Source organism: Simochromis diagramma, unplaced genomic scaffold, assembly GCF_900408965.1.
Source record: "Simochromis diagramma unplaced genomic scaffold, fSimDia1.1 OVJJ01000421.1, whole genome shotgun sequence".
In the NCBI taxonomy this organism is placed as follows: Eukaryota; Metazoa; Chordata; class Actinopteri; order Cichliformes; family Cichlidae; genus Simochromis; species Simochromis diagramma.
Window position 1 is genome coordinate 4,578,382 of NW_024387250.1, and position 22,209 is coordinate 4,600,590.

A 22,209-nucleotide genomic window follows, 5' to 3' on the forward strand; every position below is an offset into this window, starting at 1 on the left:
CTTATTAGTAAATCTTGATAAATTATTTAATGTTTAAATTTGCGTCCAACAGCACTAAGTGACCACTATATTTTTTCAGAGCGCACAGAGAGTTACTGTGGCCTAAAAGCTTTTCTTTTTTTCAGACTCAGTTCAGCTCTTGACTTAAACTACTCCACTTAAACCGGCCTTTTTTGAATAGGAGGGGGTGACGCTATCCATTTCTAAACAGCGCCTTGTTGATGGTGAGCGGATGAGATTATGTGGACATGCTCTTCTTTTCTTTCCACACGGTTTGAGAGCAATGGGTCCTCAAACCCTGGCGCCTGGACCTGGCCAAAGATAGTCGACCAGAAGAGAGGTGTCTCGTTTCAGCACGTTTATCCCTTAAGCACAAAGGTAAATTAAAATGAAAGCTCATTAATTTACCTATTAATATACAATATAATATAATTGTTAATATAATATAATAATTATTATTTTCTTTCCTTGTAGCTGATCATTTATTTATTTATTCAAAAAAGGTTTTTGCTTTCCTTTTACCAGTGTCAAGAGGAACTATTATTGTGGCCACATTTTCGTGGCCAAATCATCCTAAAACTTCCACAAATGAATAAGCCATAAATAATTCACAGACAACAATTTAGCACTGAGCATTCTTTATGCCTCTCACGGTTGCCGGATTCATCTCATTTCCCACACTCTCGTTATATGATATTATCAAGGAATTGCCGAGAGGGGGAAAAAAGATAGGCCTAATCTTAAAAATCGCCAAATCTGCGATGTTGAGGGATCGTCCAAGAAATAAGTGAAATTCTTTAAAAATAATACATAAATAAACGAATAAATAAATATTGGTTCCGCCAAGTTAAGTATTTTTGTGGGCTATTTGCATTAAACTACACAACTATGCTTTGCCTAATTATTACAATTGTGTGACAGCGTTGATGCAGAAACATTTAAAGCATGAATTAAGAAGTTCCTTACCTTTCAAAATATTTCCCAGTTTCACTGCAGTCGATGGCATCAATATTATTTCATAAATTAGGGATAACTTCCTGACATATGTAGGCTACACCTAAATAGAACAGAGAGGGAAAGGGGGAGGAAGAGTGCGAGAGAGAGAGGGAGAGAGAGAGAGAGAGAGAGAGAGAGAGAGAGAGAGAGACCCTACCAATCCCTCCCCCGCTTCAGGACGTCACTGAGAGGGAGAGGACAGCATCTTGGCTGACCCTCTCTCGCCAGATAACTGAATTCAGCCAACCAAACGGGATCGATCTTTCTCTTTCTCTCTCACCCATCCAGCCACAGACGCATATGCAACTAAGAGGGATGTCACAGCTGAGAGAAAATCAGTTGTCTTCGGTGTGTATGCAAAAACAACAGAGCGCGGCCGTTCCTCGGGTTTACGCACGCCTAATTTTCTTCTTTTGCGCGTCCGGAGGCGAATCGGTCCCGTTCTTGGACTGCTGATCGGTATATTTTGCCATCTCTTTCTTGGTGGTAATAATGATTCCTAGTCCGGTCATAGGTTCGTCCTCCACGCCTTTTTCCGTGAAGGACATTCTGAAGTTAGAGCTCCAACAACAGTCTCAGCAGCACCAGCTACAGCTGATCTCCTGCTTCGGTCTCTCTGGTGCGCTCTCACAGCCTGGAGCTCTATCGAACAAATCCTTCCGTTCTCACTCCCCGCCCTCCTGCATGCTGGCGGGCAGAGACACCCCAAGCCCCATCAGCTCCTGCCTGTCGGAGAGCGAGGAGAGGATGGCGTACCTCAACTCACTGAATGTGCAAGACCGACTGACGGACTCCGGTATCCACGTGGAGGTGTTCGGCAACCTGGGGCAAACCCACTCTGCAGACCTACGGCCGGAGACAGAGCAGGACGAGCATGACAGCAGTGAGTACACAGTCTACTGAAGCGAGTTACTCTGAGGGTGTTAATTGTATAAAAATGCACATGGACGAAAATGCCAAAGGAGAAAATCAAATCATAAAATATGAATTAAAGTTTCCTACGAGACAAAAAAAGGCTCATCAAATCTGACATTGATACATTTGATGAGCAGTTTCTGGAGAAACGTTTTCCGATTTCTGTTTAAATTATTATAAATTGATCACCTAGCACGGACAACAAGAAAATAGGCCCCTGGTTAATAATATACATAATATATATTTTCATAATAGGACCAAACAATGGACGGCAAAGAACAACAACAACAAAAAGATTATTATTTCATACAATTCATTAGCTGCCAGCTAACTGAGTAAGACTGGCAGAGATTAAAGTGTTTACATTTGCAAGCTGCTAATTTATGTTTGCTGAATATATTAAACTGATGATCCAAATTGTCACGCATTTAAAAAGACGTAGACACTTCCAGAAACACAAGACAGAAACTATATTTAGCCTCATCTGATTTTAATGTATCAACATTCACGTTTAGTTAATGTTCTAACATAACGTCATTATTAGTATGCCTCCCTAATTTTATTTTTCAATACATTCTACTAGCAATTTTCAATTAGGCCACTTCCAATACACTTGTACAATAAATAATAATAATAATAAGAAGAAGAAGAATTAAATTTGTAATAAATACATACTTGAAAATAATCAAGATGCTAGCTCTGATGTGTAATTAAACATGGTTTCTCCATGCAGAGAGCTGCGGTGTCATGCCGGGTGAGTGTGAGGATCCAGACTCGGAGAAGCCGGCCACCAAGCAGCAGAGGACCAGACGGAAACCTCGCGTCCTCTTTTCCCAGGCTCAGGTGTTTGAGTTGGAGCGGCGCTTCAAGCAGCAGCGTTACCTGTCCGCCCCGGAGAGAGAGCACCTGGCCAGCTCCCTTAAGCTCACCTCTACCCAGGTCAAGATCTGGTTCCAGAACAGGAGGTACAAATGCAAGAGGCAGCGGCAGGACAAGACCCTGGAGATTGCGGGTCATCATCACCACCATCACCACCCACCACCGCCTCCAAGGAGGGTGGCTGTGCCGGTTCTCGTCCGAGACGGGAGGCCTTGTCTCGCTGGATCTCAGAACTATAACCCCCCTTACACAGTCGGAGCTCCCAATCCGTACAGCTACAACGGCTATCCAGCCTACAGCTATAACAACTCGGTGTATAGCAACACTTACTCTTGTACTTATTCTAGTTTCCCTTCTCTCCCGCCCAGCAACGCCTCTGCCAATGCTTTCATGAATATGAATTTGGGGAACATTAGCGGACAGACGCAAAGCCAGGCTCCCCAAGGACCAAGTGTCACACCCTGCCAAGGAGCTCTGCAGGGCATCCGGGCATGGTAGCGCGGTCTTTGCGCACAATCAGAAGCCTGTCTTGATGGATAGACTCGAGCATGTAAACATCTTCAACTAATGCCGTGAAAACCACAATTTCAAATTCTGTAACACATTACAGAGCGCAGGGGTCAGTTTGTTCTAACTCCACAGGCATATGAAGAAAAATGGACTGAAATAAAATATATCTATTATAATTTTTCCCCCTCTGAGCCACGTGTTTAGAAAACTTAGTGAAGTTGTTGTGTTATGTTTGACGGATTAGCCAAAACTATCCGTAATGGTTCAAAACTGATGTATTGTGCTTAAAAAATAAAGGAAAATCCCGTGTAAATTTTCGGTTACGCAAAGACCTATAGATTTCATTAAGAAAGTGAAGTCTTTCATGAATTTTATTTGGATGCATAAAGTTGCAAGAAATTAACATGGTTCACAAATGCAGGACAATTTAGTATTATTTCTATTAAGCTCTCCCCCCCCTCTTTTTTTTAAATTTGTGTGACTTGGGTTTAACCTTTAGGCTTTGTTTTCTCAATCCAAAACTAAGTGAGTGACACTGAAAGCCAATGAACTGATTTAAAAAAAGAGGCGCTCAAATAAGGCTGTTTCTAGGCTCGAGTTAAAAACCACAAAACGATGCAAGTTATCAGCGATCGTGAAATTAAAGAGCATAATAACTGTCATGGCACGACTGATTGAAGTGGAGTGTGCTTTGTGTGTGAATCTGTGCGTGTATCTGTTCTTTTTCTTTTTTTTTTAATGATGTTGACTGAGGTTTATTCCAACATTTCTTATCGTCTGAAATCTTTTCTCAAGCCAAGAAAACGTTTTTTTTTCTTGTGTGAGAAAGCTTGAGCTAGACTTCGGCTTGAGACAAGAACCAGAAACAGAGAGAATTTAAAGGCGAGCTAATGTCCGGTCAGGATTCAGAGATGGACATTAACCAGACGGCCAGCATCCCCGGACCCACAGAGCATAAAAACGAGAAGAACATTGGATGATAAATACTCTTACGACTCCTCTTCTTTTGCTAAATAATAATAATAATAATAATAATAATAATAATAATAATAATAATAATAATAGATTACCTAAAGCTGTGTCACATTTATAATTACAATACTGTCATAATTACATAATAAATACTGATCTGCACTCACTCACAGTGAGGCAAACCCAGACCACATATATACTCTTTCTTCAACTCTCTCTAACACACACACACACACACACACACACACACACACACACACACACACACACACACACACACACACACACACACACACTTCGTTGTTTAGCGATGGACTTAAGCAGAGCCTTTACCCACCAGGCACGCCGAATACCCTGACGCTATTAATGGAGATAAATGGCAAAGTAAACAGCGTGTTTGTCTCCCCTGATAGCCTCACTGGCCACTTCCCTCGGCTACTGCACTGCCGGTAGGACATACCTGGTGTCAGCTCTAAGTGCTGCAGAGTCACTAGTGTAAATAGAGCTGGCGACAGGACGGCGATGCCTGAGGACGCGGCTTGGCCACGGGTTCTCTGACAGACACTGCCGTGATCGCTATCTTCTGCTTCCAAAGATAGCAGCTCAGCGGCTCATCGCTGCGCTGTATAGGCGTGGAGTTTCCTAAAACAAAGTGTCTAGAGGCAGACACGCAAGGAGCTCGCAATAGAACCGAGGCCCAAATATAGAGAAGGAAAGAAAGCGGGAAAAAAAAGCTCTATCATTGGGTTTCATTCTGGCTGCACCCTGTCAGCTGTGCTAGGACATGTTTTCATGTCTACAGCACTATTACCAAGCATACTGGAACCAAGAATACTGGAACATTAATATTCGGTTTAGCGTAAAACAATAATAAGTCATCAAAATCCCGCGTGACTTGATTGGCTTTTATCTGATATAGTATTAAATATTTTAAAAAAAAGAAAAAAAAGAAAAGGTTTTGACTGATAAAGCCAGTTGATCACAAGTCCACAAAAGTTCAAATGTTATACTCTTTCTGTGTGAGCACAACAGTAAACTAAATCTTTCCGCACAAACCAAATCTCATCAAAAATATCTCTTTTGGTAGAACATATGCACTTGCAGAATTTCACGCTTAACACTCCTCACTGGACAAAGGCAAGTAGGGTTGAGGTTTTATTTGGACACGTGTAATGACGCCTACGTGTGAGAGACTTTACTCCATAATTATAATCAACATGACACCATTGATTTCAAACCGTTTTTGCAAAATGAATAATAAACTGCATTCCGAAGCTGATTTGCAGGATTCAGATGTTCTATTTTGATGTTGTGGTTTGGACACAGGAAACTGCGCTAAAATTTAAATTTATCCCTCCCAGGCACTTAAAAACACCCTGGAGGGTGATCTGGCTTTGAGGTACAAAGGGAGATTTTACTGCAATTACTAGAAACAAACAACATGGAGGAAGCAGCTCGCCGCATCTGTCAGTACATCTCCTCACCTGAAAGGTAGATTGTGTAATCCTGGTCTTTATGGGAGTGCGTATGTGCATGTGCGTAGCTGTCGTCTTTTATTTTCACTCACGTGTAACTTCGAAGACCAAGAATCCTGTCCACATGGCGGCGCTAGACACCTGTTCGAGCAACAAGGCAGAACCAGCAGACGTCCATCTTCACACTGGACTGAAGATGTGTTTTATTATAAAATATTTAAACATGCAGGTCTTTAGGATTCAAATTGTGCACAATTTTACCAGTCACATAATTCACAATGATAAAAAAAATGGACATTTAGTTTAATTAAAACTAAATAATAGATGGAAGAAGCCCTGCGACAGACTGGCGACCTGTCCAGGGTGTACCCCGCCTCTCGCCCTATGACAGCTGGGATTGGCTCCAGCACCCCCCGCGACCCTGGAAAGGATAAGCGGTAGCGAATGGATGGATGGATAGATGGAAGATTTTTTTTTTTTAAATCAAACTAGTCCTTTTTGGATTAGTTTAGACTCAAGTGGAAAGTAAACTTGAATTTTCAAAAGAGTTATTTCTGGTTTTTAAATGCAAATTCCTGCATTGTGAAATGGTTTAAAACCAAACTCACAGGTGAAAACCAGAACTGAGCAGCATTTTTACGCACGCTTAGTCAACGTAAACCGTCGGGTTTTCACACGTGTACATGACATCTGATAGTTGGTGAACCTAAAGGAAGCAGCCTAAAGAAGAAGAAGAATAAGAGAAAGAAGAGGAGAAGAAGAAGCTGTTAAGCAAACAAAGCAGCTCTGTGCGTAAAAATAACTGAAAACATTTTCCAATGGGTCTGATTCATGTTTAGTATCAGATAGCATGTTAAGAATAACCAGAAGGTTCTACTTATTTTCTTTGGCTCTTACAGATTAAACTAGATTGATTTTACTTTTTTTTTTTTTTAAATCACAGTACTCATACCGAGAGCTAAAGAAAATAAAACCATGTAGCTTTTGGAATCAATGTCCTTCGTCCTTCACTGACACTGAGCAAAGAGGCCAGCGTTAAAGCTGGGCGGTGCGAAGGAGGGACCAGCAGGCACAGATAACATCCTATCACAACTTAACTGGAGCTGCAGTTGAAATACTGCTTGACAGTCTTGACAGATCCTGATATAGGCTGCTCATTAGCACATTAGACTGTTCGCCGCAATTAAATTACAACGCGCAAAAGAGCGAATCAGTAGTGAGGGCTTGTTTTTGCTTTCCAGTGGCGGATTTCTTGATGCCTCCCAAGAAATCGCGCGCGAGAGTGAGGAAATACCCGTGCTCTTATCTGAATTATGACATTAAGTTTTTCATCCTTTTCCATCAAAGACATCCTCACCGGACTCGATGCCAACGGCAAGCCGGGAACCGCGGGGGAGTTCTGCGCAACGAAGGCGAACAACACGCGCACCGGCTATGGTGGCAGGGATGGCAACCAGGTCTACCCGGAGACACTTCCCACACATCCCCTCGTTATAAGCGCCCAATCGGAGGTTTCTACAGAGGAGGACACAGGAGAAGAGACAGAGCTCATAGAAGGTGGGTTTTTTTTTTTAACATCTGTAAAGAGTATCGGGAAAAAATCTTAAACTGGTGTGTAGGCGTTCTCATCTAAATTATATTTGCACAAAGCATCATGTTGAAGGAACATAAACATTCATCACAAAACTCGAATGTGTTTCACTTTATCGAGTTATTTATTTTGCATAAGAAACCGTTTTCACAATAGAAAAAACATCCCGTTACCGTGTGTTTAAATTGAAGAACTGTGTATTATTTTCCCCATAAAAATACATCGATGTGTAATTTAACTAACTACAGTGTAATTATTACTGTCTCAAGAATTTTTATCTATTTATTCATGCCCCATGTGACTTTTTTGTGCGTAAAAAGCACATAGCTTGTGGGAAAATAAAACTATAACACTGCGTCGTGGAAATCTGTGGGATTTGTTTAAACTTGTTCAAAGCATTTATTCAGGTACATCCCTTAACTTTAATATCATGACAGAAATACAATAGAAAACTGTCATATTGGCCAGCATCAGCACCTTGTTGGAATGACCTATCAGCAAAAAACAGGGGCCTTGTGCTTTATCACCCTGACGTACAGAGGCAGCACATTTACTTGTGTTCACGGATTTATATTTTATTTCAGTCGCTGCAGATGACCAGGAGCAGTGTGAGGAGCAGGGCGAACAGCAGAAAAGACTGCAGTGCGAGAGTGCAGAGGAGGAGGGATGTAACCGCGGCGGGGAGACCTCCAGCTGTTCGCCGGACGCGCAGCAGTGCAGGCCCGGTGCAAAGAAGCGCACCAGGTCGGCCTTCTCTCACGCTCAAGTCCACGAGCTGGAGCGCCGTTTTAGCAATCAAAGGTACCTTTCTGGTCCCGAACGGGCCGATCTGGCAGGAGCCTTGAAGCTTACAGAGACCCAGGTTAAAATCTGGTTCCAGAACCGGAGATATAAAACCAAACGTCGCCAGATGGCGACCGAAATGGTCGTATGCAGCTCCCCAAAGAAAGTGGCTGTAAAAGTTCTTGTGCGGGACGATCAAAAGCAATACCACCAGGGGATTGGAGTACATATCCCCATGACTGTGCCACTGTACCGGGGCTATCAGTACTACCCGTACCTGCACTACTACTACCACCAACCCTGGAACATGGACATGTTTTGTGGAGGGATGCTTTGAGGCTCCGAAGCAGAACTGTTTTCAACAACTGTCACTTCAAATGCAAGCGTTCTGCTCTCTAGGAGGTTTCTGCTGACTCGATGGATTTTACGATGTAATTGGACATTTTATACAGAAAATCCTCCATTTTTAAATCGGAATAAGTAATGTAGTTTAATATTTTGTCAGTTTCATATTGTGTAACTATTTGCAAGTTAGAAAAAAAACATTTTAAAGGGAAATACTACTGACTTCTTCAAACCTCTTATGTGACAGGTATATCTTTGGCCAGGATCATGACTTTTAAATATTTCTTTTAACTTTTTAAAACGTGATTTTATGAATTATATTTCAAAACTTTCAAAAGTAAAAAAAAATATTATTATGATTACGACGGGAAGAGGAGGTCATAAAAAGTGAAGGTTGCTAAGCGGAAGAGAACATAAAGTTAACTACAATGTTATATTTCAACCTTTTCTTGTGGGATTAATAAAAGAAAAGAAAAGAAATACAAGAAAGCAAATCATTTTCATTGTGTTGACGGTGGAAATCATGAAAGTTTGAACTTATTCAAATAATTCTATAGGAGAAATTATTTCTCTCACGACCCTAAAAGTTTTCTTTACTCTGAGTTCTTCTTTCTGTTCATAAAAAAACATTATGTTTGCAACAGATTTGTAGATCACCCATTTCTCCATGATGCACCATCTCAAATACTTCATGTTTTTATATCAAGATTTTTATTCGGGGTTTTTACAATCAAATCAAGGTCACAACAGTGATAAATATAAGAACCGTGTTTTTTTAATATCTATATAAGGATATGGATGAAAATAAAATATAAATAATGTAGGTTCTGTTGTCATATTTAACCTCATACCTATACTACGGTGTCAGATGGTGCACAATATCTTAAATGCAATTTAGAAATTTGATGGGGTGATCTCTGCAGTGTCTTAAAATGAAGTGGGTTTCTCACAAGTTCATAGGATGATATATATGTTGTTTTTTTCTTCTTCCCCCATGACTGCCAGCAACAGCTCATTGTGAGCGACCAGACAGAGCAGAAAGGAATCTGGAAGTTATACAAACCTAACAAGAGAAAGTAGCTTATCTTGATGTGTGAGAAGCTTGACCGAGGCCTCTGACACTTTTAGTGGGCATTTATTTTATTTATGGGACACCTTTATTGATCGTGAAACTTAACATTAACACCTGTAAGAAGACATTCTTCTTTCGAACGGTACTAAAGCAACAGATTAGAAAGCAATAAGGCTTCTTCACACGAATGTACTTCTAACATTCTGTATCTCACACGGATAGAGTTTATGCTTTTAAAGTGTCTGTTTGGAAATGGGTGTTCATCTAGTTGGCTGACTTCCTTCTCTAACATTTCAGCATTGCACAAACCTTTACGTGATATTAGGAAGAAGAATCTTTGCTGTTGTTTTATACAAAAATTGTGGGGGGGTTTCTTAATCCTTCTGCATAGGTGTGCTCTCTACTATGTGCTGCACTAGTCAGAGACGGTTAATAGACCGTGGAGATGTTGCACCATGGAGCCAGGCTGCACAAGACAGTGCACATTAATCATGCTTTACTGAAAAGACTACACCCTCATCATCACTCTCAAGGAACGGCACAGTGATCAGACGCCATAGGAAAAAATGTAATTCCTATACAAGGGGACCAGCATTTTAGTTTGGTTTTTAACTGATTGCATTTACCATCCAGAGGGAGTTAACATCTAGGCCTGTGTTTTATCAAAGGAGCTTGCAGATGGTGGAGAAAGGCAGGATGGTCAGATAAAATAATTTATCTTCCCCCAGAAATAATATTTTAAAAAGATACAGTTTATGTAGCATGTTTACTGATCCCCTTGACACTGCAGGGTTACAAAAGGTTTGCAAGGTCTTAAAAGCACCGCAGTGTCCTGTCTTTATAATCCCAAACAATATTATCATTACAGTACTACAACATTAAAGAGACATCAAAGAACTGGGATGTAACAGTGCTTCAGCTTCCCTTTTCCCAACGCAGGCAGCTTTGGCAGAGATGATCACCTTTTGCTGCACTCTGGCTCCAGCCCAAACCCCATCTATCTCTTGTATCAAAACAGCACTTCAGACTACAGTAAGTGGTTGGCACTGTGCGCAGCAGGTTTCAGGGTGGGAGGAAAAACACATCTTCTTTTCGATGTCTAACCATAATTCACAGATAAATTATTTTCATTTGCGCACACTTGCTTTTAAAGACTTAAAAAAAAACAACACTTTTCAGCAGAAAAGGTCAGGGTGTAACACTGTTGCGCCACGGTACGCCACTTTCTATGTGCTCTGATTATTCACATTGTGCTGGTAAATAGTTGGTCTAGTCAGAGCTTTCTACCGTGACAAGATAAGAGTTTTTCTTTTCCTGCACCTATTCTGTGATGCGTCACACTCGTGTAAATTTCCACCCACAGACAACAAAACATGCACGGTGAAAGGAGACTGCGACAAAGGATAAGTTTAAGGTTTTAACACCAGTTAAAACTCATTCACACGTGAGCTTCAGCTAAAAGGTCAATTTACCTTACTTTACATTATGACATTGTCTCCATCAAAGACAGTGCTGAGCTGCTGGGAGCTGTACGTACCATTCATACAACAAAGTTCAAGGTGCCCCCCCCCCCCCCCCCCCCCCCAAAAAAAAAGGGAAAAAAAAGAGCACAAGCAGTCAGACATCACAGAGGTTAGAAAACCAGCCAGGGGTTTATCCACAATATGTAAGCTGCCCTATATGAATGCAAAACTAAAAGTAAACACATGCATCATCTCTATTTGTATTGTAAAAGCAGCATGTAAATGATATACTATATTAAGAAGGTTAGGTCAGTGTTGGGTCAACCTGGTAATGTTATTTGCACCCGATTAACTTAAAAAAAAAAAAAACAATGGAAAAGATCACCAATGGAAATAAAATGCCAATGTCCCCTCAGAATGAACTTCAATTACTGGATTGACCTTGGCCCTTACTAGTTTTATCAGGTCAGTTCAGTGGTTCTGTATTTGGTGAGATTACATCCATGCACTGTAGTAATTATCAAAATATCGTTTGTTTGTTTGTTTTTTCATGGAAATGGACTGCCTGAGCTGCATTTCACCATATTTAATCTGTAACCTAAGATGCTTGTCTTTGAATCGTGCCAAGAGGAAACCCATGCAGGCACAGGGAGAACATGCAAACATGCAAAGGTGTGAGAGTGCTAACCACTGCATCACCATGGTGAACATAATTCCGAGCATGGATTTAGCTCGGTGCCATATCATAACAACAATACCAGCATAAATTTTTATGTGGTATAAAAATGCCATGTCATGATATCATTGGTATTGTACTGCCATGTCCTAGTGCACGCAACACTGAGATAAGCCCGGGCATGTCTGAGAGCAGGAGCCGTATGTCACCACCATTAATGATTTATTATCCAAAAAGGAAGCTGCTTCAGCAAATTCTAACAAAGCACAGAATTCTGAAAAGCATAGGAAAAAAAATCTCCTGCTAAAGGTGGACAAAACAAATATGTTTCATCAAAAAACGGCTGAGAATGACCAGGCTATGAAAAAGGACAAAATTACTGGTAATGGTTACACCATGGAAAACCAGAGCTTTAAGCAGCTGGTTAAAAAACTTAACCCAAGATGCAAGGTAGAAAATATTTTTCGGTTTTATGACAATATTGTGCAGCTCCTGAAGAGTTGCAAGGTTCAGTTGATTTATTATTTAGTTATTGTTAAACTAAAGTGTTGTACGGTTATTTCATACTTTTTACTTCAAATTCCCAGAGAAAACACTTACCTAGGCTAGTTTTGTGCTCACAGTTGACTAATACCGTGTCCCTGGATATAATTCTGTGTTATTATTATTGCACTGCAATGCTGCTTCTGCTGCTGGCACTTATTTCAGCAGATTTGCACTTAACATAGGAAGTGTCATCTGTGACAGTAGCTGTGGTAATGCTAACTGGCATCAGGACTGTGGATGCTTTAACTAGATTTGGAGATCTACAACTGAAGCTGCTCACAGTCTTTGTGATACTTTTGGAGCATTTTAAGGCTTTTACTGCAAACAATGTAGTACATTAAGTTAATTTCTAGTAATATGTTAATTAGTAGTTTTTATGTGAATTAATTTCCAGGTGTCTGAATGTGTGTAGTGACCCATGCAAAAATCTTACCCTGAGCATATTAATAATACTTAAACTACTACTGTAGCTGATTCCCATTTTTATATACAGTCTATTATAGCAACATACATCAGTGTTTTAAACACAAAGCCTTGCTTGAGTGGCGCAACTGGCGTCTCATTTTAGCATTTTTCACATAAAATGCAATTATTTCCTAAAGGACAATCCCACTGCTCTTATTTTGAGTGTTCACTTATTATTAACCAGCTACCCCGAGCCCTCGCTATCTTATGTTTTTCCTACCAGCCTGTGTGCTATCGAGGAGCTCCTCCATGTCATTCATCTGTTTCTTCAGAGAGGATCTGGTGTCGACTCTGCAGTTGGTGTTGGCAGCTGGTGTCGGTAGTCCTTGTTCTGCTCTGGAGAGGCTTTTCAGTTCATTTGTTTATGTAGCACCAATTCACAACAACAGACACCTCAAAGCCCTTAATGCTGCGAGTTAAAGACCATAAATTATTAGAGCAAAAACCCCAACAGTCTGATGATCCCCTATGAGAAAACACAAGGTGACAGTGGGAAGGTAAAACTCCCGTTCAATAGAAAAAATAAAGAAAACCTTTGGCAGAACAAGACTCCTGTTGATTGTATATATGCATATTCTGATCTAAACAGATCTATACAGAGGTATATGATGGCAGCCATTGGTAACATCACATTGGTTATCCAATGCAAGCATCCTAGATCTCATAATTGTAATATAATACTGAAACTGGATGAGATGAGCAAGGGCTAGATCTGGCTAAGAAACCGAGGAACCCAGTGCACTTACATGGTAGAGACTTGTCAGCAGTTCAAGAGGGAAGAGTTGAAGTTCATCTGTGGGATAAGAGAATCACTGGAAAAGCAGCTGGTTACACTGCATGGTTATTTCTTTTAAATTATCTGATGGAGTAAATATAGAGATCTCTGCAAGGATTTTAACCCACTTTAAACACCGTCATTGACAGAATGTGCAATTGACACCCATGAGTTTACCCAACAGGTAGCATCAAATTAAGAATTTTTTGATCACCGTCAGCTATTGAGCTTCATAACTGTCATTATGGCATCTGTAAAACACAACTCATTACATTAATGACTCCTTTTACTGCTCCACCTCTAAAATTATACACTGGGGAGTTAAAAAAAACTATCTCCGCACTCCTTTGTCATTATCTGGTAGCTCCTTGATTTGTAACCATCGTACCAGCTTCACTATTATCACCAAAGTTCAACAATTGTTTAGAAGTGCTTGCCACCGTTTTCTGGGTAGGTCAGATGTTCTGTGGATAAGAAATTCAAACTCGTTCCAGGTACAAAACCGGAAACAACATCTCTTATCCGTTCTTTATTATCACTGCAGTGAATCACTCTAAGGTCACATCCTTTATCACTTCTTTAAGAGCATTTGTGCCCGGGAATGTGCTCCAGCCAGTAGTCCACTGAGCTATGAAACATTACTCTAAATGCGATGCTTAAGTATATAAACATTTTGAGTTGTGCTTTGTTTTTGTGTCTCCTCGCGAGCACGTCCGGAGACAGCAGAGAGAGAGTGAAAGAAAGGGAAGAGACGACCAGACAGCGGTGCAGAAGAACGTGTTTGTCCGCCTCTTTGAACAATCACTTGCACCAGCTCCCACAACTTAACAGAGTATTAATAGCAGATTTAAATAACACTTAATAATGGCAGTGGAAACAGGTAATTACCTGCTGTCTTTTATGTTGCAGAGGAATGCCTTGAGGGTGGGGCTGCCTCTGTAGTGTGCAACACAGGAATGGCAGTCCTCACATAATCCATGCTAGGCTGCGTTTTTAAGATACAGATCTATTGACAGAGCATTCTCACAAGGCTCCTGAGCAGCAATTATGCATGCATTTCCGATGCGCCTATTGCAATAGGAATTATTTTCTTAAGGGCCTTGTTGATTTAACAATACCACGGTCACATAACGGCTGTTGGCACCGAGACTTCTTGGTGAAATGAACGGATTTAGAGCTCACGCCACACTGAGACTGGGAGAGGCTGCCCTCTCACGAGTGTGCCAGTTGTTGATTGTACTGTCAGAGACAGCCAAATGTCTTTTTCTGCTTTGGGAAGAAAATGGAGCAGCAGTGAGGTGCTGTTAATGCGCTGCCCCCCCCCCCCCCAAGGAGGCACAGGCCAGGACTCAGGAAAGAGAGGGGTCATGGTTAATCCCCAAGTATAAAGACAGATCTGCTTCCCTTTGACCTGGTCTCTGTCTTTCTCTTCCTCTCTCTTTCTCTCTTACACACACACACACACACACACACAGCAAATAATCCCACCCAGAGGACTCCTCAGGCTTGTCCCAGAAACTATTAGCAGATAGCATCAGTGCAAGTAGGAATGTAAACATTTACAGTAAAGCCAAAAGACATCAGCTACCCCAGGGGAAGGCCCATCCATCATAGGGCAACCACATCAGCACTCACAGGCCTCGTGGTTTCAAAAGGAATTAGATATGACACCTTTCTGCACAATTTGAGCAGATTCCACATAATCAGCCCTCATTGTTCCTCTGGCATACTGGTAAGTTCGTTATGTTACGTGATCACGCAGCAACTTAAGAAAGTGAGATGTTTTGATGCATGCTCAATCATCCAGGTAAGACAATCCCAAAAACTTGATTCTGTTCGAATCGCTACGTCCAGATGAACAGAATCAACTTTTTGGGAAGAAGGTGGCATGTTTTGTTTTTCTTACCAACGTTTGGCATTTTATGAAAATGTGCTCTCTTTTTTTGTTTCATTTTATCAGAGATATTTTGTGTGTTAGGAAATGTAGTTACCCCGTCGCTGTGTTTGTATGAGTGGGGACAGAGGTCATGGCAAGGATTAGAAAGGATACAGAGATGAGCCCACCCAGATCTTATAAAGAGCAGGGCCATATTTAAGGAAGTAGGTCTAGTCTTTATTGTTTGTGTGTGTTTCTACATGTATGTGTGTGTGTGTGTGTGTGTGTGTGTGTGTGTGTGTGTGTGTGTGTGTGTGTGTGTGTGTGTGTGTGTGTGCTGTGTCCATTAGGAACAGACACAGATAGCTCAGGGATGAGGGTCTGAGAGTTAAGTAGGAGTGCAAAGGTAAAGCTTGTGAGAAAGCAAGTACCATAAATGGATTTGCCCCTCAGCACCTCTCAATTGCATTTATGTTTCTATGAACAGATTATATATGTATTGTTTAATGTATTTCGATATGAAGTGCTATTACATATGATGAGTAACAAATAATAAAACAGATAAAAATCATTTTGGAATATTAGCCTGAACATGCAGAAACCACAGCTGTCTCTAAATAAGTCTCTGCAGAAACAGCATGTCTGTCAGCTGTTGATAGCGAGTATGTGTTGAGCCCTTCTGTCCATAGATGGACAGGAAGTCTTTCAAGCTGCAACATTTCCTTCCTTTGACTCCTCTCCGCTCTCATGTCTCCCACGCACATGCTCAGACACACAGCAACTCCTCCAGAGCCAGCCAGAAGAATCCAAATGTTTTAATTAGCGGTGATAAGCAGAGACAAGCAAAGCATTGAACAGCTCTGACACACACATACACAGTCGTCTCCTATCAGCGAGTTGATAAAGGAGCTACTCGGGCTCCACTTATGGGCTCTCAAGCTTCCCTCCTCCTCCACTTCCTGGTCTACACCTCCAGGTTGTTAAAGTTTTGCGGGGCCAGGTGTCATCCCTTAGATATCATATGCCTACTTCCCACCTAACAAACACCAACGAATGCAACGTAAATTAGGCAGATCCTGCCTGGAGCTGTTTGCCAGAGAGTGAGAAAAGAAAAAACATTTTTGGACATGAGCTGAGATAAAATTTATGATTGTCACCTGTCCTGTAACAATATCTTCCAAGTACAACACCACAAATCAAAAAAGAAAACTATAAAATGACAATAGCTGTCACTGGAGTTGTTTTAGACAAGAGTGTGAATAAAACTTTTGAAATGGTTTGAGAGCTTCCTGTGAATAAATGAATAGCTTGTAGTTTTTGCCAGACCAGTTTGTGCTGACTAGAGCTTGAAGGCATAACAGTTAACCCCTTAGCAGTCCTACAAATTTTGCCTATAAGGGTTAGCAGTCGGACGTACCGCCCACGGTACGTCCGACTGCTAAGGGGTTAAGCTTATTTGACAGGAAGCAAAAGCAGCTTTCTTTTCAAGATCAAGTTCAAAGGGCAAGAGCGTTGTTTCTCCCTGTGTCCCTGACTGCACCTGTGTTGCTTACACACACACACACACACACACACACACGCATGCACATGCAAGGAATATTGTCCACGCTATTTTCCCTCCGCTGACAGACAAATTCAGTTTTGGTCTAAGTTTGCATGCATTAGCTGTTGATGTATCTTTGTACTTGCACATCTGTTGTGCAGCGGAAATTTTTAATTGTGCAGGTGTTTTTCCAAAATGTTTCCGAGATGGTTTTATGACCTCGACTACCTTTTATTCACAGAATTTGTCACAACATTCGAGGCAGAAGGAAGGTCTGAGGAGAAAGAGTGCTGGACACCTGCAGTGATCTGTAACAATGCTGCAGTTCATCAGACCCTGCCAAGGCTTCGCTCCCAAAGGCCCAAGGGCTTGCGTGTGCACGTGTGCGCGCATGTGTTCGTGCGTGCATGCGTGCGTGTATGGCCTTTGCTTTGATCATGACAGAAGCATGGCAGAGTAAGTTTTTAATTGGTGGATTCCTCCTGAGGCAAAAAATACATTTCCATCTTTAAACAAAGAACCGTTCCACAAAGCATCGTTAGGTCTTTTATAGGCCATTGAATTCATTTTTTTTTTAATAACACATCTTGGCTTTGTTGCTCATTTTAAAATATCAGCTTCCATGTTGTAGGAGGATTACCCGCCTCTCCTTATTCTGGCCCATTAGCACTGGCATTTTACTATACTGTAAACACTTGGCTTTATCAAGGAGCTTTGTATTCAGTGCAAGTCTTGCATGTTGTTCTTTTATTGCACGACAAGTGAAAAGGATCCTGTTTCAAACTAACACGCACGCCAAAGCCGCCCACAACGTCGCCCCGTTGCTTGTGTCTTTACATCCCTGAGTATGAATGCTCAGAATCAAAACAGCTGGTGTGTCTTTATCTCCAACCTTCTCCCACAGAGTTGCAGAGTTACTATGTGTGAGCATGTGTAAGCATTTTATTGCGTTTCACTGATCATCTTGTATCCTTGGCAGTGGTGGGAAAATGTTTCCTCCCCTACTTGTTCTCTTAAGTGATGACAGGAGCTGTGTCTCCCCCATATCACAATTCTTCATAGCTCACACACACACACACACACACACACACACACACACACACACACACACACACACACACACACACACACACACACACACACACACATGCTATGGGAGACATTCAAGTCACAACTGGCACAGCAAGTTGGTGATCTGTGAGCTATTTTAGTTGATATTTTGCTTGTTTGTGCTTCATATTTCACCCCGATTGCCATCTTTGGAGTCATGTCTGAGTTAACAAGAAACAGCCAGAAACCATTTGTCACTTGTCTCTAAAGGTTGAAAGTGGTATGTTTGGAACTTTGTGAGAACATCTAAAAAGAAGCGAGACGATAAATGTCTGTTCTCATGGATTTATTCCAGGAATGATTTTGTGTTTAAAGAATCCGGGCTTTTTTTTCTTCATTGTATTTTCATGTGTAAACACAAAAAAACTCAATATTCCAGCTGGAGGTTTCTTGAAGAAATTTGAAAACTGTGGCACAAATCTTATCGAGGTTTCTGAATGCTACTGGTGAATGTGGGTCTTACTAAAGACAAAGTTGATCAGACAAATGTGGGAAGCATTTAAGTGTTTTACCATTTTTTTTGGAGCACTGAAAATACTGGAGGCCAGCTTAGAGCTGATTTGTAGAGCCTTCTGCATAGGCACTTGTCAGTTTGGAGCTTCATGTGAATGCAAAGACTTTGAATGAAAAGACTGCAGGTCCTGTGACAGACTGGCGACCTGTCCAGGGTGTACCCTGCCTCTTGCCCTAAGACAGATGTGATAGGCGAATGGATGGATAGAGACTGGATGCAATGACTTCTCTTAACCCTATTTCCGATGCTACCTCTTGTTAACCTTAACCAAAATTAAGCCTCAACCTTACCTTAAAGCATGGCTTGACTGTAAAATGTCGTGATTTATGCAAAGTGAATGTGTCATCCATTGGATTTTGTCCCATAGTGCTGTGTGTGCACAACACAAATTACCAAATACAGAACATGCAAGAACCTCATGGAAAAAATGTTTTTCAGCACTGCAAATCATCTTCCATTCAAAGAATTAAAATACCACCTTGTAATCTGGCATACAAGCAATTTAAAGACAAATGAGTGTGTGCATTTTAGTAAATTTGTCACATGTCCTTTCTGGATTCCTTTTAGTATTCCTGCTGACTGAGAGCTATCATTGACATTTTGTCTGTTACGCTTACTGTCTTGTCTGTTTATTCTCTTATTATAAGAATAAACAGACACTCAGTACTGCTCTGTTTGTCATTAAGGTGTTACAGTAATTAAAGCCAACACCCTGCAAACCTCACTTCAAAGGTCTGGATTCATCTACAATCCATACCTAACACCAACATGACACCTTTAGGTACAGCCTGTTGTTTGTATCAAAATGCAATTTTGAGTATTTTATGGTAAATGGCCTGTATTTGTATAGCGCTTTACTCAGTCCCTAAGGACCCCAAAGCGCTTTACACTACATTCAGTCATTCACCCATTCACACACACACATTCACACACTGGTGTAGGCAAGCTACATTGTAGCCACAGCCGCCCTGGGGCGCACTGACAGAGGCGAGGCTGCCGGACACTGGCCCTCTGATCACCACCAGTAGGAAACGGGTGAAGTGTCTTGCGCAAGGACACAAGGACCGAGACTGTCGGAACCGGGGCTCAAACAAGACGAACTGTCAACTCTTGAGCCACGATCACCCTTTTAGCTGATATCACAAACGAAGACTTAATATTTTTAATTAATAAGGGTAATAAGGTTTTAAATATAAGCATTTTAAATCACTCGGTCCCTAACAGGTTTCAAAATTATTTCAATACAACCTGATATCAACAACACATGACATACTACACTGTGTCATTATTTGTGTAACAAAAGCAAAACCACAATACAGAAACTGTGTGTGGGAAAACTATGCACACTCCATAATTTAGAAGCAATAACTCAAAGTAACATTGTTGTAAATAGTTTTCTTCATTACATTGTTGTTTCATGTAAATGAGGTTTGCATTTTATTATTATTGTTATTATTTATTCATTTATTTGTTATTTTTTGCACAACTCTGTGAAGGCCCCTTTTCACTCATTGTTTGAGGACTAGTTTGGATTAGTTCTCTCCTTTTTCAGCCATTCTGTTGCTGCTATGTGGGAGATCACTGTGCATACTTTGGCATACAGAGGAGTTCATGTTAGACTCAATAAGTGTAAGCATGCTCAGGTCCTGTGGTTACAAAACAAACTCAAGTCATCAGGCTGTATCGATTATTTCTAACTTTACTGTTATAAACTTTGACATTTAACAAACTAACTGAATCCTGTAGAGTCTAATATGAAGGTTTTGGTTCTTTAGCAGTTTCTCTAAGCATATTGGAGTTTGACCTTGGAATGAATTTGCTAGAAAGTCCACTCCCGGAAAGACTGCCTTCCTCTTCTAAATAATCTTTCTCGATGTAGAATGACGGACTTCAAATTTGGAAAGTTTGGAAATGGTCTTTATAATGTTTCCTTTGATGTGCAAGAACAACTGGTTCACTGTGTCATCACCCACCTGAATGCTCCAGACCAGCAAACTGTCACAAACTTCTCCCTTTAATGAAGTGCTCACACTTGCTGATGATCAGTTAATCAAGTGCATTTGATCAGCAGCATTTTGGCAGCTACTTATCCAGTAAGGAAGTGCTTGGTTTTTCACACACTACTTCAGCATTTTGGCTTCATTTTATCAGATATATATTTACACAGTGTGATATGTAATGCGTTGAGTTCATATTTGTCTTATTTTCCAAACTGCTAGGGACTAGATGATGATTTTTTATTATTATTATGTCATGGTGCATAAAACCTTAGGATTAAAAGATGGGGTGCTTTGTCCTGTGACTATATTTTTACACTCATGTGGATTTAAATTCTGAGACTGAGGGGTGGGGGTTAATGCTTCAGCATCACTTTAGCAAATGAATTAGATTATGAAACTCCGGTTAGCACTCTACTAGAACCGTGGATATAAAAGAAGAGATAACATCTCAGTTCATGGCTGCAAAGTGATTTCAGGTTTTACAGAAAGCCAGTAAATAAAACAATCTAAACAAATTATGCCAGCCATAAATGGATATCATATGATCTTTTATTCACTAACACCAATTATGTTAGCTCCTTTCTGCTTTACCGGCTTCTCCTCCTCTCTTGGCTCCTTGCCTTCCCTGCAAATCTGCCTAGAGCAGGAGAGACTGCAGCAGCCAAGGGGATTACAGCAACAGCTCCTTTATCCAGCAGCACCCCCAAGGAGCGTGAGATCACAAACTATATGTGTCTGTGTGTATCCCAGCGAATTAGATGAAGAGACCATAATCACACCTCATTTATTATCTGTTGGCAAGTGTGGAAATAAGTGGACATTATGGCATAATCCTGTATCACCCTGTAATTCATGCTGAGTGGTCCAGTTGCGATTTAGCTTAAAATATGGAGAGAGATCTGACAAGAGAAACAACCAAAGAGCAATACAGAGGGAGAGAAGACTACTAAGCTACTAAGGGAGAAATCTTGTAGGGGACTTGAGTCCTTCAGGCGTTCACACTCCTAATACCCTTGTTGCGTGTTACTGTGTGTGTAAAAACACAGCTCCACAGGTGCTTGCTGTAAGGGGCTTTGACTGCAGGCTTGAGTTTCCAAAACATGGACTTACGCTAATGTGCAAGGGAGGTTATGTATACCAGCCCTTCAGCATTTTGTAATCTTTTTCACCAGTCACTATGGTGAATTATTGTAATAGAAACACAACTGCATGAATGTGTGTGTGTCTGCCTTGTTGTCAAAGCAGTCGTGCAAGATGTCCTTAAAGCAGAGGTAATATTCAGAAGTGAAAGTACTCCAGGTTTGTTTTAGGGCACAGCAGCTACTAAACCACACACTTACACATTATGCGTAACACACACACACACACACACACGCACGCACACACATACACACACACGCCCACTGGGTAAACACCTCGGCTTAATTATGACTGAAAGTGTAAAGGGCGTAGCACTGTATCTATATAAATGAGTAATTGTGAAAGTAATTTGCGCTGTTTGTTGTGTATAACTGCTGTAATAGGTGATAACATATTAATGATCATGTTGGTACACAATATTATCAGAATTACAGTGCTCTATTTAGAGGCTGAGCTTTGTAAACGCTTAAATGTTTGACATTTTAAATAAACTGCCAAACATGTGAATGTCTTTCTAAGCCAGGTTATCCAGCGTTTTGTTTCTCACTTCCATCTTTGACTCA

The 22,209-nt window shown here is 40.9% G+C and overlaps 2 protein-coding genes across 2 annotated transcripts; both read left to right on the forward strand.

The window, feature by feature from the left end:
• Positions 1 to 997: 997 nt before the first annotated feature.
• nkx2.3 (NK2 homeobox 3) lies at positions 998 to 4,647 on the forward strand. Its single transcript, XM_040001456.1, has 2 exons — positions 998 to 1,879; positions 2,645 to 4,647. Exons 1-2 carry the CDS (start codon positions 1,489 to 1,491, stop codon positions 3,286 to 3,288), a joined length of 1,035 nt encoding a protein of 344 aa, XP_039857390.1. The 5' UTR covers positions 998 to 1,488; the 3' UTR covers positions 3,289 to 4,647.
• A 2,188-nt stretch (positions 4,648 to 6,835) lies between these two features.
• On the forward strand, positions 6,836 to 9,324 carry nkx3.3 (NK3 homeobox 3). Its single transcript, XM_040001457.1, has 2 exons — positions 6,836 to 7,304; positions 7,923 to 9,324. The coding sequence occupies exons 1-2, from the start codon at positions 7,061 to 7,063 to the stop codon at positions 8,456 to 8,458; spliced, it is 780 nt and encodes a 259-aa protein (XP_039857391.1). The 5' UTR covers positions 6,836 to 7,060; the 3' UTR covers positions 8,459 to 9,324.
• Positions 9,325 to 22,209: the final 12,885 nt, after the last annotated feature.